General features: G+C 39.9%; 1 protein-coding gene across 6 annotated transcripts in view; it reads right to left on the bottom strand.

Moving 5' to 3' along the window:
* The window catches only part of LOC145994316 (transcription factor Sp9-like), a 142,647-nt gene that overhangs the window by 76,423 nt on the left and 51,016 nt on the right, over positions 1-15,208 (bottom strand). The window contains exons 1-2 of one of the 6 annotated variants that reach the window (XM_083130423.1): positions 13,813-14,445; positions 12,941-13,048 (exon numbers count right to left, since the gene is read on the bottom strand). The exons of 1 other annotated variant lie outside the window; for it this stretch is intronic. In XM_083130423.1, coding sequence (XP_082986549.1) covers positions 12,941-13,048; positions 13,813-13,890 — 186 coding nt within the window. In that variant the 5' untranslated portion in view covers positions 13,891-14,445. Of the gene's footprint in view, positions 1-12,940; positions 13,049-13,812; positions 14,446-15,208 lie in introns of those variants that run through there. 4 more of the 6 variants (XM_083130437.1, XM_083130431.1, XM_083130446.1 and 1 more) reach the window with 4 other exon arrangements.

The following is a 15,208-nucleotide window of genomic DNA, read 5'->3' as shown; positions in this document are numbered from 1 at the left end:
TTTAAATAGATGAGCCAGATTTTGTTGATGTTACCAAACATGATTGGATAAACAAAAATATGATAGAACCCAATGACCAGGAGCTGGCCCCCGTGGCGGAGTGGTTAGCACCTCGCGCAACGACAGCAGGAGTCCCGGGTTCGAATCCTGGCCTGGGCATGGGTGTTTGTGAGTGTCCATTCATCAATTCCATCATATCATCACCCATCCCATCTTTGCAATGTAGCCAAAAGTGGCACAAAAGAAGCGAAGTAAAATAAAGCAAATCAATGAATCAAACCCATGATCAGGAGTGGAACACTCAATGTGCTTGACCAAACATGCCATTACTACGGCAACTGTCGTGGCACAAAATTCACACATGTTTAATAACTGTGGTTAACACAGCGCGCTACGACACCAGGGATTCCGGGTTCGAATCCCTGCCTGAGCATGGGTGTTCTTTGCGAGTATCTCTTCATCAATTTTACCCTCACGTTTGCGATTAGCCAAAAGTGACAGAAGAGCGAAGCAAGAACCAAATCAAATCACATATGTTTATCATCGAGATCCAATTCACGCATTAGACGGCCATCTTTAAAACAATTCAACTCTACCGGGAATCTTCATGGTGGATGGTTTTCACGCCACTCGCTCACAATCACGTTGTGACACTTGACAAATGCGGGAAATCAGTGTTGTGAACACCCGTATTTTCTTTCATTTGTCCTCGTTATCGCTATTCGGGGCAGGGCAGATTATCTCGCCGCTTCAAAAGAGGAGAGAAATGTTTGGACGTGGCTGTCAGTTGCTGTCCACATTCCCTGTAACACGCTGCTGGAGTGTCGGGACTTGAAAAGCGGAACCTGAATGATAAAACCTGAAATGTAGTTTCGCACACAAAAAGCAAATGCAGAAATTCAAGCTAAGCACCTGAAAAATGCATCAATCTGTCACCGAGAGTGCAATTATTACAATACACATAGAAATGTAAATGCACGAGTTGAAACAAAAAATGCATAACGTCTACAGCTCAGATCAAATAAAGTTGTAGGAAGGTGCATCAAAAACGCATCAGTTGGTGCATTAAATTTCAGGTCGAGATAAGAAAGAAATACTCAATTGCATCATAATACGATGCACTTTGGTGTTGCCTTTACAAACGATAGCCTACACAAAAATGATTGAAGTTCCATTTTATGTAGAGGCGTATTATGACAATTTGATTTGAGCATTTGTTTTAAGTCCACTATATTCGTAGTAAGATTAATCGGGACTGGACATACAGTTTAAAGTGGGATCCGAACCACTATGTGCCTCCACTGGGTATCGAACCCGGGACCGCTTGACCTGGTTTACCAAAACGATTCATATTTATTATATACATTTATACATATTAATTATATATTTTTAAGAAAATTAAAAATACCAATTCAGGCATTCCAAAATCGACGACTTCAAATTTTCGGGAAATTCTACATAAAGGAAAAACAAATGTGGTTTCCCGGCGGTAAACCAAAACCAGATAACTTGGGAGGATACGCTTCATGTACAGAAAGGCTAAATGGGGCTGGACCTACGCTTTTAGAGGTACCTATCCAAAGCACTACGTGCCTCCACTAGGATCGATAGATTTGGTTTATTTTAATTAGCTTTTCTCTACTTTCGGCTAATGATGAAGGGACATTCACAAAGAACACCAACACCCAATTCGAACCCGGGACCCCTGGCATCGTAGTGTGCTGTGCTAACCACTTCGCCACGGAGGTCGGTAAAAATGCATTAAACTGTAAATCTGATTCTTGGCAAAGGCTAAAAAAAACACTCTATCGTGCAAGAATTGTTGGTGTACCAAATACATTTAATGCATTTCCTTGTCTGTGTGCACATCTCAATAATTCGAGGTGGACGGGACAGAGTCTACCTCAAAGTTTAAAAAAACTCGGAGTCTGCGAAATAATATAGGAAACATGAGAAGAGGCGAAAGAAAAAAAACCTAGTACATAAAACGACATTAAGTGAAAAATGAGATATACTACAGTATTAAGGATATTGCACTTACACTTTAAAGAAATGGTAAAGTGTCTTCTGCTCCAGGGCGTTGCATCGTTTCCGTTCACAAACCCACTAATCTGAGCTCTTATCAGAAAAAAAAACTCCCATTTTTTGCCTCGGATTATACGGAACATCGAATTATCGAGACTCTACTGTACCTTTCTTTCATCACAGTTCATCGAAATTTCAGTTTCGAAGAGATTTGTTTAAACTGATTGTAAGATTGTTACTCAGCTTGAAAAATATAATAAATTACAAGTAATGAATATAATAGCAAGATTGAAAAAAAATCGTAACTTGTAGGAAATAAATTAGCCTACGAGGTGTAATATTCGCCGTACAATATTAATTCTTATCTTAAGAAAGGAAATTTTATTGGTAATAATTTATCTAAGAAGAAAATTTTACGTATATGCGATACCAAGGAAGATATAAGCCAAAATATTAGCTCATGTTGCACGTAGGAAATCACGGCGGCCATATTAGAAAAAATCCACCATATTGGACGTATACGCCAACTCGTACTTTTGGTCACTGTTTTCTCCAGAAAATTTACTATCAGACCCAGTTTAAAGAAACTTATTTACAGTTACTTCTATGTTCGGCTTATTACTAAGCTAAATGTACTAGACTATTTTTACGTCATCACTGAACACAATAATTTTTGCACTGTGGGCCTGTACTACGAAATAAAATCTTAGACGCTTTCAACCTTTACCTGCTGATATCATCCAAGTGATGAGGAATAAGCAGTGTGAAAATAGGATTCTCCACTGGTGTACGGAAGGGGGAACTACATACAGTCCCTTCCGAAATTTCGAGAAAATCAAAATTTTCAAATGAAAGCAGTAAAGAGACCAGGAAAAATGCTATTGAAAAATCCAAACTCCACTTAAAATGACCCCAAATATCATTTTTGTCTTTGAATAACTTTTAAAGAAATGGTAATTACAAAATAGATAGTTTATTTTTTAGAACGCAGCTATGTAATATCCACCATACAATTTCAACTCTCTCTGAAAATAAAATCCTGCGTACACTAGTGCTCATTATGCTTAAAACAATCACGAATTAGTCTGATAACGGCCTGTTAATGATCGAGCTATAATACTAAAATGCACAGTTACATCCCTTAACAATTGTCCAATAGATGGCAGGACGAATTCATTGCAGGAAAATCTACCAAATATCAGTAAATAATCAAATTTAACATCCATTTTTATTCATATGTATCAGAAATTAACAGGAACATAATTACATATCAAATTACATTTTAATGAATGAGTCAAATAAATTGCCAGTGGCCAAAAAGTAAAAGTGAATGCTCCATGTTTTGCAAGAATTAATTTTAAGTAAAGAAAGAAAAGGATTGGCATAACCCTCTCAACGGGTTGACACTAGCAAAAAAAAAAAAAAATTTAAGTTAATTCGCTGAGCTGACGAAAAAACAATGCTTGGTATAATTTGAGAAACCATCGTACAGACATTCTAAAAACTGAAATATAAGGGAATTTCAATTTCTCACACACCGTATTTCCTCTTGAGACGCGACATTTTGTACTGAAGATCCTTCGGTGCGTCGAAAGACAATTTTTGAACCTACACACAGAAAATAACATGCACCAAATCTGATACACAACAGACGCATTAAAGAGAGTTGGCCTTTGCTAAGAATCTGGTTTAGAGTTTGATTCATTTTTTATATCGTTTGCAAAGGTAACGCGAAAGTGCAACACACGATGAAAGTGTTTATTTCTTTATATGGAGCTGTACTGCAATGCATAGGCGCAACCTGACGAGGGCAAAATTTGCAAATTTATTACAATTTACAAGTTAATGGTACTTGTTAACCTCCTCGGACTTGAGAAGCAAATAAGTAATTTTTATGATTTCGCAAATTTAACAGTTATTTACCAAAACAGTTCAGGACGCAAATTTTATGGAATAGCATATGTGATACGGGAAAACTTCTTGATTTTGCACCCCAGGCCTTTCACAAAGTTAAATTCCAAGTTCGATTCTTCCCCCAGTTACGCTCATACTTTAATGATTTGTTCTATTATATGCATTTTTTGTTTCTGCAGATGCATTTAATTTTCTGTGTATTAAAGATGCGCTCCCTACAAAATCGACGACTTTACTTTCTAAAATCATTAGCATTGGAGTCACCTTAGCGCCTTAGCCGTGCAATAGTTTACGGCTAGCATAACTCGACTTGTGTCCTTTAAAATTACACTAAAGTCTCTACACCGAACATCCTATAAAGACGTGCGTTTTTCACAGGAGCTTTTCCCGTACAAGAACCGGGTGGCTATAAATGTCAGCAGTTAGCACGTAGTTAGCAGTAACTTTGTGAGTACATATGGGAGCGCTGTCGACTCCTGCACTCAAAGAGGAACATTTGCATCTATGTCCAACATCGGTGACTTAATGCGGAACACGTTAAAGCTGGACAATGTGCCATTTTAAGTCAAGCCGACACCTAACCTATGTGAATATTGTGTAGATCATCAGCATATTGGACGGCACAACATACAAACATTATGTGCATGAATGAATAATGGGATACTTAAAACAAATTGCTATTGTAACAAAAGCTACAGAGAAATTAAGAGTGTACAGTGAACGGCAATAAAAATTGGACACCAGATCCTGAAGTACTCGCATGGTGTTATGTATGTTGCCTAACTCTACGGCGCTGTTAGAAGTTGACACAGAAAATTCGCTTTTAAGGCGAAGAGGGACAATTACGCACCAGGCATGCATTTATTCCAATATCGTCGGAATGAGCAATGCTACTAAAAAGATCTCCGCCAGAAATGAAGAGTATGAATTTCTCCCTATGTGGCAAGTGGAAGCGGTTTCCTAAGTTGATTATTAAGCCTTATACGATTTTTGAAAAATATGATGAATTAGTATTTACCGAATCCCGTGTATTCCTTATGGGACATCAACTTCAACTTCAAGTTACGGCTCATCAAATGGGAGTTTCGACTTTTCCTACTGCTATGACATAGTTCAACGTGTCCTTTTTCCGTCCATGTACTTTTCTACGTCATCGGATGTTTGATATTCCAGAGAGAACGAATAAAATAATGGTCCCATAAGCCTAGTGCATTTCTCCTTGCCTCCTACGGCCATCCTGGCTGTGTTGCAAAACCTGATGTGCATAATAGAGCTAAATTTCACCATTAATATAGATAAAGAGGACTTTCAAGGAGCTAGATTAACGAAGGCTGCATAAAGTGCCTACTAGGGTAATTTTAGTTGTCAGAGGGGTGGGGATGCTGCTATTACCGTTAGCTTTAAAGTGATGGCAATTTATTCTTAGTTTTCACCGCCTAGATTTGGCGGCATCACCCATCTCAATAATCCAATGATGTTAATATAAAATCGAAAATAAAGGGTTCCCGGATAACAAAATTGTCATCTTCATCTTAGCCACAGCGCTATATATAAAAATACATGGGGAGGAAAGAAGAGGTGGGTGACGCAGCCTATAGCTATACGAATATCACGTCACGTGCAAAATGTACACTCATGGCAAAAGTTGGTATTTATGGGCCGGAGCCAGTGGTGGCATCATAGTGGGGCAGAGGGCGGGTGCCACAGTTCACAGTCAAACGAGTGCACGAAAGAGCCAGATCTGGCTCCAAAAGAGCGAAGTTGGCAACAGTGATCAGCAGTTGCCCCAGCGAGAAAGACCTAGGGGAAATTGTCCCTCCTCGCCTTAAAATCCACTTATCGCTGTAAAGTTAGGCAACACACAAAACGCCATGCAGTGAGGCGAGTGTTTCCGGATCTAAATGACCCAATTTTATTGCTGGTGACTGTACACACAAAAAACTAAATTCATCAAATCTATCGATGCACCAAAGACGAATCGATTCATGCAAAGTGTGTCTTTTGTCCTTTGCCGAGAATCAGGTTTCCAATTTGATGAATTTTTGTATATTGTTTGTAAAGGTAATGCCAAAGTGCATCATATGAAGCTTGCTTGCTTCATGGTTAATTTACGTCGATCATATGATGGAAGTGAGTAGTTCTTTCTATGGAGAGAGTTTAATGCATCAATTGATGATGCACCTTCCTGCATCTTTTTCGATTATGCATTTAATTCTTGGTCTGAGCTAGGGACTAACTATTCTCAAATTTGGAGGAGAGAGGAAATAAGGAATTCTTAGGAATATGCCTGACTAATATAAAGAGTCAGTTAATTGAAGATACGTGATTCCACCTTACCGCTAAACAGGGGGCCCATCCTCCCCCACTCCCTCCAAAAAAAGTAGAACACTCACCCGCCCCCTCCTTTATGCAGAATTATTTACTCAAATTATTTTTGGTCAGACAAAATTTTCTCAACAATATAATACAGACATATTTAAGAAATATTGATATTTTTTACAAAGTAGATATTTTCATGGATATTGTATATTACTTTGGCATTGATTGAAATAATATTTTACATAAATTATAATAACTTCTGACGTTGAAAACTTGTTGCAGCAAACTTATTGATAATTTCTTAATTTTGCAACACTTTTAAAATATCGGTCTCACATTGTTAGTGAATGTACTGAGCCTTATTCTTAAGAGTTTGTTGATTGACTAACATTGTATTAATGCGAAAAGCACGCCCCCCCTTTTTCCAAACCGATTCTAAAGGTATAAGGGGTGGTGGTTCATTTCAACCCAATTGCCGCGAACACCCACAGGTAGGAAGAAAACTGTACATAATAACCATAACTAAAACTCAATAACAACTTAATTAAACGAAAAGATCCCTCTATTTTTGTGTGAAGATAGCATTGGTAGCTAAACTACAAAATTTTGTCCCCCCCAAAATTCCCATGACGCAGCGCCGTCATGAATCACCCCTGTGGGCACCCCTACCGGTAAAGATTAGAAATGTTCTGACTCGAAATAGAGCTTTTCAGACAGGTGATACGCTAAACTAAAGCGCAAGCAGCCTTTTTGTAGTTACGCTCATCTGGTTCTCATGCGATGACTGTTGCGAAACCATCAGGAACTGGGATTCGATTGCTAGGCATATTGTGTGTCATGATGGTCTTGGTTAATACAGACGGATAGAAAAAAAATATGCTTCATCTCCTTCTATTTCGGTCATCACATATCACTTTTCTTCTTGGAGGTGATGTGATCAGTACCACGCTGCGGCCGTCTTTCCCCTCCCGGTACCATTTGATTTGAGGCTGGGTGGACCCTAGAGCCGTTTTCTGCGGGGACAAAGTCGGAAAAATCCCGACCTTAGATCACCCTCCCCGGGTCTCCCGCGTGGCCGTCAGACTAGAATCAAATCAGGCTAGAATTTTAGGAGAAATGCAGTGGTGAAGGTTTCTTCAACCTATCTTTAATCAGGAAACAGTTACGACTGCATGATTGTAACAAATGAGAAAACAGTGTCATATTTATATCACATCACCACCTTCCCATTTAAAAAAATTGAGTTGAATTCAATATGGTGGCCACCAATATGGCGGACGTCCGCTTGGAACACACCAATGTGGTTCCCCTTAAACCTAACCTGTTTCTATCATGACCAATTGCACCCAGCCTAACTCCTTTACTTTTTATAGGGGTGAATCAATCTCTAGGCCCTTACATGTTACTTTGTCAACATGAGATCAAGAATTACACACATACATTATATATATATATATATATATATATATATATATATATATATATATATATAGAGAGAGAGAGAGAGAGTTAAATATGTGTGTGTGTGTAAAGATAAGGTAGAGGGGGCCTTTGGTAATATTTTGCGGGGGGGCAAGATCTGTAGGTCCATCACTGCTTTTCTACCTTTTGGGTTAATCGCGAAGACATTGGGCACAATGTCATGTTTTGCATTGACGTTTAAGGCATGTCTAGGATACATAAACAATTATTGAAACTCCTCACTTACGACTGGGATACAAGGAGTGACCCTTTTACGCACTACACCCACTTCCACGTTACATCCTGGACTGTCATTTTGCAAACTAACGAGGCTCTGCCGTCTGGACATACGGCCAGTGTAATTCTCTGTAGGGCTGTGTGTGTGTTGCCATATGTTTTATCCTTATGTGTGCCGAGTGCCCCTTTGCAGCCTCAGCTTTTAACCAAGGTAAGAATATTTTAGTTCTCCGACATCATAGATATGTTATATTAGTTATGGTAAGGGGCTGGACCCTGTATAAAGTGAAGGGGCACTATAGCCTAAGTTCTGATGCACCTAAAATTTCAAATTCAGTGAATCAATCAATCAGTTACGACTGGAAGGCAATAATGATGCATTCCAGATATAACCGACTACCAGCTGTCCACATGGCGGCCAGCGTTGGCTCGTCGGCCGACAAGTCCCTTCTCCAAACCTGGGCGAACCGATCGCGGATATCTTCGAGTTCACCGACACGAAACTCTGAAGCGAACCAATTCATAACCACCTCGGAAGGACCCGAGGACAACATATACGGGTAGGGAACAACTGTCCCCACACCAGCGTTTCCAAATCCATCAAGCAAGTCGTAAAAACATCATGCCCACATACCACGGCGGAAAGACCGCTTTCAAACGCCTTATCGGAAAGAACTTAAGATTTCTGATAACCGGCCGTGACGTTATATACGTGAAATGGACTAGCAATTGCATGTCCGGAAATCGCATGCAATGGCTGTTTGCGCGTGAAGAGGTGCATTTTTATGCAGTTTGAGTTTCCACATTCGAAACGACAATAAAACCCCAGCCAGGAGAATCTTTTTTTGTATAATAACTCTGCAGCCCAAGGCTATCCTTCAACATCAAAAATGTCATGCCTTGTTGATTCAGCAATTCCTCCCTCCCTCCTTGTTTGGAACAATGCTCCCAGAATCGGTCATCTCGACAATGCTTGCCTGTCATTAACACACAATTATGTGCTCTTTACAATTTTAAATAATAGACCTGAAATTTGTTAAAACTTGTTCTGGCGGTGCTTCAGTTTTCCGAAAGCCAGAACGTATAGCGAGGAATTCAACAAGGGGCAAGGTTGGATATTCGCAAATTAAATGATTAAAAACAAGCCCACTTCTTAGCATTCAAAATTTTTACCATAACTAAATTATCTGCAATATTTCTGAAAACGGTTTAGACCTAAATATTAGTGTTAAAATACTTTAATACCCAAAGCGAACCTCTACTTGGACTGTTACAAGAGTTATCAAATAAAATATTTTTTTCAAATCTAATATATTGTCGCAACAACGTTTAATTTACATTTTGTTTTATTTTAGTTCCTTTAACAGGTTAAAACTATATTGCACATCCTGTACTTGAATATATTTTTATAAAGTATTTTGTTACAGGAAGATGTAACTTCATATGCAGTTACAAGTGTATATTTTGCAACAGTGTTTTCATAACTCACAATCATTGCTACAGAAATATGTATTACAAATGTTCTTGTGTATGTTCAGTAAGCCATTATATCTAATTCTCACTCGGAAAGCAAATACAGTAAAGGCCTACACAAGAAGTGTAGTGTAAAGCAAAATACAAATAGGGTTTCGAATACATAGAAATAGCGTAATCTAACAGTGTTAAAGCGGAACTAAAAATGTGCAAAAGCAACTTTTGAGATGTCTTTATCACAATTGCTGTTCAAATATATTACATTAGCACCCAGGCTCATTTGGAGCTGTTATTGTAATTATATACTATGACTAATGAACAAATAATTTTTCAACCTTATCAACTAAATATGAACATCAGGTATACTTTCAATAATCAACAAAAATGCAATGTTGCAATTTTCAACATTTCCTATCACTTCTATGAATGTATGTTTCATAAAATAGATCTGTATTGGACTAAAGCGAACCGCAGAAAGTACTACAAATTAAGACTTATTGTTAGTCATCTTTTCCCCGCTGTTATCCCTTTATTGTCATGATTTTACATTCTAAAATTTGAAGCTAGTTGTTGTCTTTCATAGATAATTGTATTAATTTTTCTGGTCTTGCCAGAAAGTTGACCTACCTTGAATTCGATTAAGGAAATTCAGAATATATATTATTATAGGTAGTAAATGAATGGTATAGAGCTTTAAGTGTATTTTATACATAATCAGTTAATATCGATTGTTGTATCATTGTTTTCAAATCCTTGTAGAACGTACTATATTAATTTAACTGACAAAATAATGCAATTTGTAATGGTGTTGCAAATTCTCCGTAAATCTTGGTAATTGAATCCAAATATAGATTAAGAATATGAAGCTATACGAATCACTATTTTTCAAAGAATTCACAACATAGGTTTTGACAAAAGGCACACACAAATTAAACGGAATTTTGTTTTTATTTTCAACTAGACTTTGTTTATTCTACAGATCCGTCTAGCTTTAAGTTAGGGTAGGGTTGTTTTATTCAGGTCGGTCTACTAGAAAATTTCGCCCCCATATTGGTGCTTCCAAGCCTGTTCTGTTTTTACTAAAGCATTTACCGCTAGATTGCGCAAATAAGCACACGGGGTACTGCAATTGCTCTTTTGGGAACCCTACGGTGCTCTTTCCGATGCACGGATTCAGAAAGAAATCGAGTTGTTTTTCCTTCTCTCCACATGAGCCCTGGTTGTTTTGCAAATCTACGACCGCAGAAACGCCAAACCGAAGTAAAAAAAAAAGAAAATGTACTGCGGCATGGTCACCTCTGAAAGAGCCGCCCGCTGTTGTCGCAGGCTGCTCCAGTTTCCCTCCTTCTTTGTTTCCGGGTCTTTTCAGTGCCCGGAGGTGTCCCCCTCCGAGGTTGCGGTTCATTCAGGATTCCGGACATTCGCGCAAAGCTTTCCCGAAGAGTGGTGAAACCTTACACCCTCTGGGGAGGAGTTCTTCCCCCGGGGCCTTCGACACATACGTTCCACTTTTACCGATCTTCGCATCATTATTGACATTATTTCCTACATAGGGTGTTGTAATTAAGCTCTGTTTTTGCCTGAAAGCTGATCGAATGGCAGTTTTCACAACAATCGCGGTTTTGTTTTGACAATCTTGTTGATCTTACATTCCAAGCTGCTTACGTGATGTAGCTGCAAATTTGATGCAATCGAAAGAACCAAACGTATTATGATGTCACAATACTTCCCTTACGACACTAATCATCTGGCGTGTATGAATTATTCTAGACTTTGTGTCCCATAAATTGTATGGTAATAGATTGATTACGTTGACAAAATGTGTGCATCTGGACTTCCTTACAGCTATTTTCTCCTGCCATAATGTTCCAACTTAAAACGTCTAAATGCTGTATTGGATTATTTGTTCAATAAATAAAAGAGACAGAGAAAGAAATGTTTGGAATAACAAAAAAATTGTTTGTCGTAAACAAATAATTGTTTAAAATAGTCGACAAACGAACGATTGTTCATCAGAACCAAATTCTTTCAGTAATAGTGCACATTTGTTTAGAGTTTAAAAAAATGTCGAAATTACCAAATTTAGTTAAGGTTGCTAAATATTTTGTATGGGATTACCAAAAAAGATTAACAAACCTGTTTTGTCATTTCAAACAAATCAGTTTTATTCTCTGCAAATTCTTCTTGCAGCAAAAATTGTCATTTTCAGCATTTTCTTTTTTAACCTCTTCTAGCTAATCGCGACGATATTGATGAATGATAAGAAATCGATTATGTAAAATAACACGCATGTTGCTAGCTTTGTGCGCAAATCAAGAAGTTTCTATGAAGATAGATTAGGTATTCAAAATAATGCATTTACCGGGAACTCTATTACTGAGACAAAAAACAAAAGTGGAAGGGCCATCAAGGTTACAAGGAAGGTTACAAAAACAAAATATTTGTTACACACCTTGAACTGAAGTTGGAAGTCAAACCCGCAGAAGAATACAGACAAGATTCTACTAGTATATACCACCGCAACTATCTGATTACATGAAGATATATGTTTAGCAATAAATGGTGTCATGAATCCCCACAGTGCAAACATTCCTTGATCCGTCGACATCGCTACATGTGCTGTACGCGGGTTTTGGCGAGGTGCATAATCCCTTTCGCAAACAAGAACCCAGAAGAGGCTCGCGAGGAACCCTCCACCTACCCGGTCAACAATGGCCCTTCAGATGTTCCACAATGGACGACCACGAGTCTCAGCGGGGCGCCGCTGGAAGAGGGGAAGGGATTTCGCCCCTCGACAAAAGTACTCCTGAAGGATTTTTCTTGCAGAACGAGGGCAAAAACATGGTGCAAAGTAGAGGAGGAAGATAACCAAGAAATCTGAAGCTTTGAGGACAGCACAAAGCCCCGCAGGACACACCGCAAATCTTCAAAGGGGATTTTCCGACTATTGGGGCAGCAAATGGGATATTAGGATTTTACAATTTTAATCCTGTAATGGGCATTTTCCTACAGCGTGGTCAAATCGGTTACGATTACAGCTGTTGGGAAAACTTAAAATCGGTGTTCATATTGTGTATTAACTGCCAATTACGATTACAACTGTTTGGAAATGAAAAGCCTTATAGTAAAATTTGTGTTCATATTGTGTATTACCTGCCAATTACGATTACAGCCGTTTGGAAATGGCAAAATCTTAGTAAAATTTGTGTGCATATTGTGTATTAACTGCCAGCAAGCAGCATGTGCAACCAGAACATACCTTAGCTTCCTTGCTAAGAAGAAGGACACAACTTTACCGAAAGTTTGTCGACACACACATCCATCACACACACACACACACACACACACACGGCACAGAAGCTAGACAGCAGCACAGACCACATGGCACACATTCAATCACTAAGCGTTATTGATGCATATGTGCCTCATTGATCTTTTCGCATTTCTTTTAATCCAGAAACGAATAAAGTACGAAAGCGTGAAGGCAGTGTGCATGAAAACGAAGACTAACCTCAATGTCATGAGCCTGGTGATCGACTCCCGGCGAAGACTCCGAAGTCCGTGATCTCTGTTCGACCCCCTCCGCTGGTCCCAATCCTTGGTCAATTGTTGGGTCCGCCTGCGGACGAAGGGATGTCTGATTCCCAAGTGCACTTTATCAAATGTGTAAAACTTAGGCCAACATTATTCAATAAGTATGCATTGCATAATTATTCATAGGCTTCTGCATTTAAGAAAAAGCTATACTCTTTGTGAACCTTGGTGCTCGAGTTGTGTTGGGCATTTGGGGGTAATTGTGGACGCTGAACTGTATGTTGTGTTGGCTTCAGCAGTATATATTTAGCAGTAATTCGTGGTCGTAAACTCACATGTACGTAACACAGTTTCCAAGATTTTGAAAAGAGTCTGCTGATACATATTACTGGTCATCGGCTAACACCATCCGCATATTGAAGATGATCAAGTTGCGATAATGGTTCACTGCGGCTATATGATCCAGTTCTTCAGATCATCAACAGGTACTGTGACAGAAATGGTCTTGTTACATGATCAGTAACACTGCTTAGGAATATATACTAGATAAACCAATGTAGAGGAGGTAGTAGCTGTCTCAGAAGTTTGTACTCGAGACACAGGTAAATTAACATTGGACACTCCTGGACTCTAATTAATGATACCTTTAATTGGATTAAATCAAGCAGGAAGAACTCGAGGTTGCTGAGGAGTTAGGCGGGTGCTAACCAAAGCCGTTACCGCAGCAACGAGCTCTTGCACGCCGGCAAGACAGAAGACGTGAGACCGCCAAATAGAACCGGCAAAGAGTTGCGGAAAATTGATCTCGTTGAAGTAAACGGGTGTTACTACAGTGGTAAGTGTACTTACTGTTTTGTTCACAAGACCCGGCGACTGGTGATGCCCGTACAAATCTCCGCGACCGGCTGGATTCAAGTCGGTCAGCATCGTCGAGTCGCAACGACGGTTCCCCGACGTCGAGTTGGCTGGCGAAGACTCCGCCGTCGTCGTCAAGGTAACGTAGCTGGAATAGGCGGCGTTGTTGGGATACTCCAGGGGCGTCCAGTCGACAGCACTGACATCCAGAGGTCTACGTTGGTCCTTCAGGGTGTTGCACCACACGGGGAACTGTCGCACCAACAAAAAAACAAAACAGAACCACACCGCAAGACGATGTGTTGGGATCTTCCAAAAAAAAAAAGGAAACGGTGTCTAATCCATTGCTTTCCTCACAGTAAAAAAAATGGTCCCGGTGTGGTTAAGGTGAGGGGGAGGGGAAGAACTGTAACTAAATTCGAGTGTTGTTCACGGACGAGGCGTTACGCGTGGTAGTTGCTCGCACACTGGCCCTGCCGAACGACCGATTGCGATGTGCAAGTGGGTGGCCGAGAAGCGGACGGCCTACGCCACGCCCAGAAACGCCTCACCTAATCATCTCCACTGCGCGGGTATCATCCGAGGAGGCGGGACAGGACAGCCAATCCACAATACACTCGGAAGCTTGACTGATGGGGGGCTTGCTCGGTTCCCGCCCACCGAAACCTCCCCAGCGCCATCCTGCGGCCGAGATTCAAACTAAATCCGCACGACCCCTGTACCCGGCTCAAGGATATTATTACGACCCACCAAAAAACGCTTTCTGCCCCCTCCCGCCTGCCCCTTCGGATCACAATGGAGACCAGACGTGGACTGAATTCTGCCCGTTTCAATTCGGTGGGTGTGATACGCCGGTATACTCGAGGTTATCACTTAAGCCTTTCTCCGGAGATCCAGCCTGTGTCATTATCTCCAGTACGAATGGAAGCTGGGCATGGCCTGGAATGTGGAGACTATTGTTCTTACTGTATGACAAACTTCATTGTGAATCGGTGTCTGGTTCTGCAATCTGAGCAGGCAATCTCCCGTTGCAGACGCGTGACTCTGTGCAGGGGGGGGGGGGGGACGATTGTTGCCGCATCCGTAAACGGAGGAATATCAATAAGCTGGTTCCCACTTGGTCACGCTTGATTGTCGAAACTGTCCCTAATAGGAAAAAAGAGGAAATTACCGATCACCCGTTTCCGAACAATTTTATTTTCCATTACATCACACCGTCAACACTTTAATGTAACGAATAATGTGCGGGTTTATAGGCACCAAAACTTATATACATAGAAAAAATATTATTTTTGAATCAACAAAACCCGTTCGATTAAGCTTTTTGGTATTCCTAAACAAAAAAGTGTCTCTTACTAAATTTGGTAATTTTGACCAAATGTTTTGGTAA

This window comes from Lepisma saccharinum, chromosome 1 (genome assembly GCF_977018435.1).
Source record: "Lepisma saccharinum chromosome 1, izLepSacc3.1, whole genome shotgun sequence".
NCBI classification, from domain to species: domain Eukaryota; kingdom Metazoa; phylum Arthropoda; class Insecta; order Zygentoma; family Lepismatidae; genus Lepisma; species Lepisma saccharinum.
Note: the sequence above shows the minus strand (reverse complement) of the source record. Positions and strands in the feature narration are given on the sequence as shown.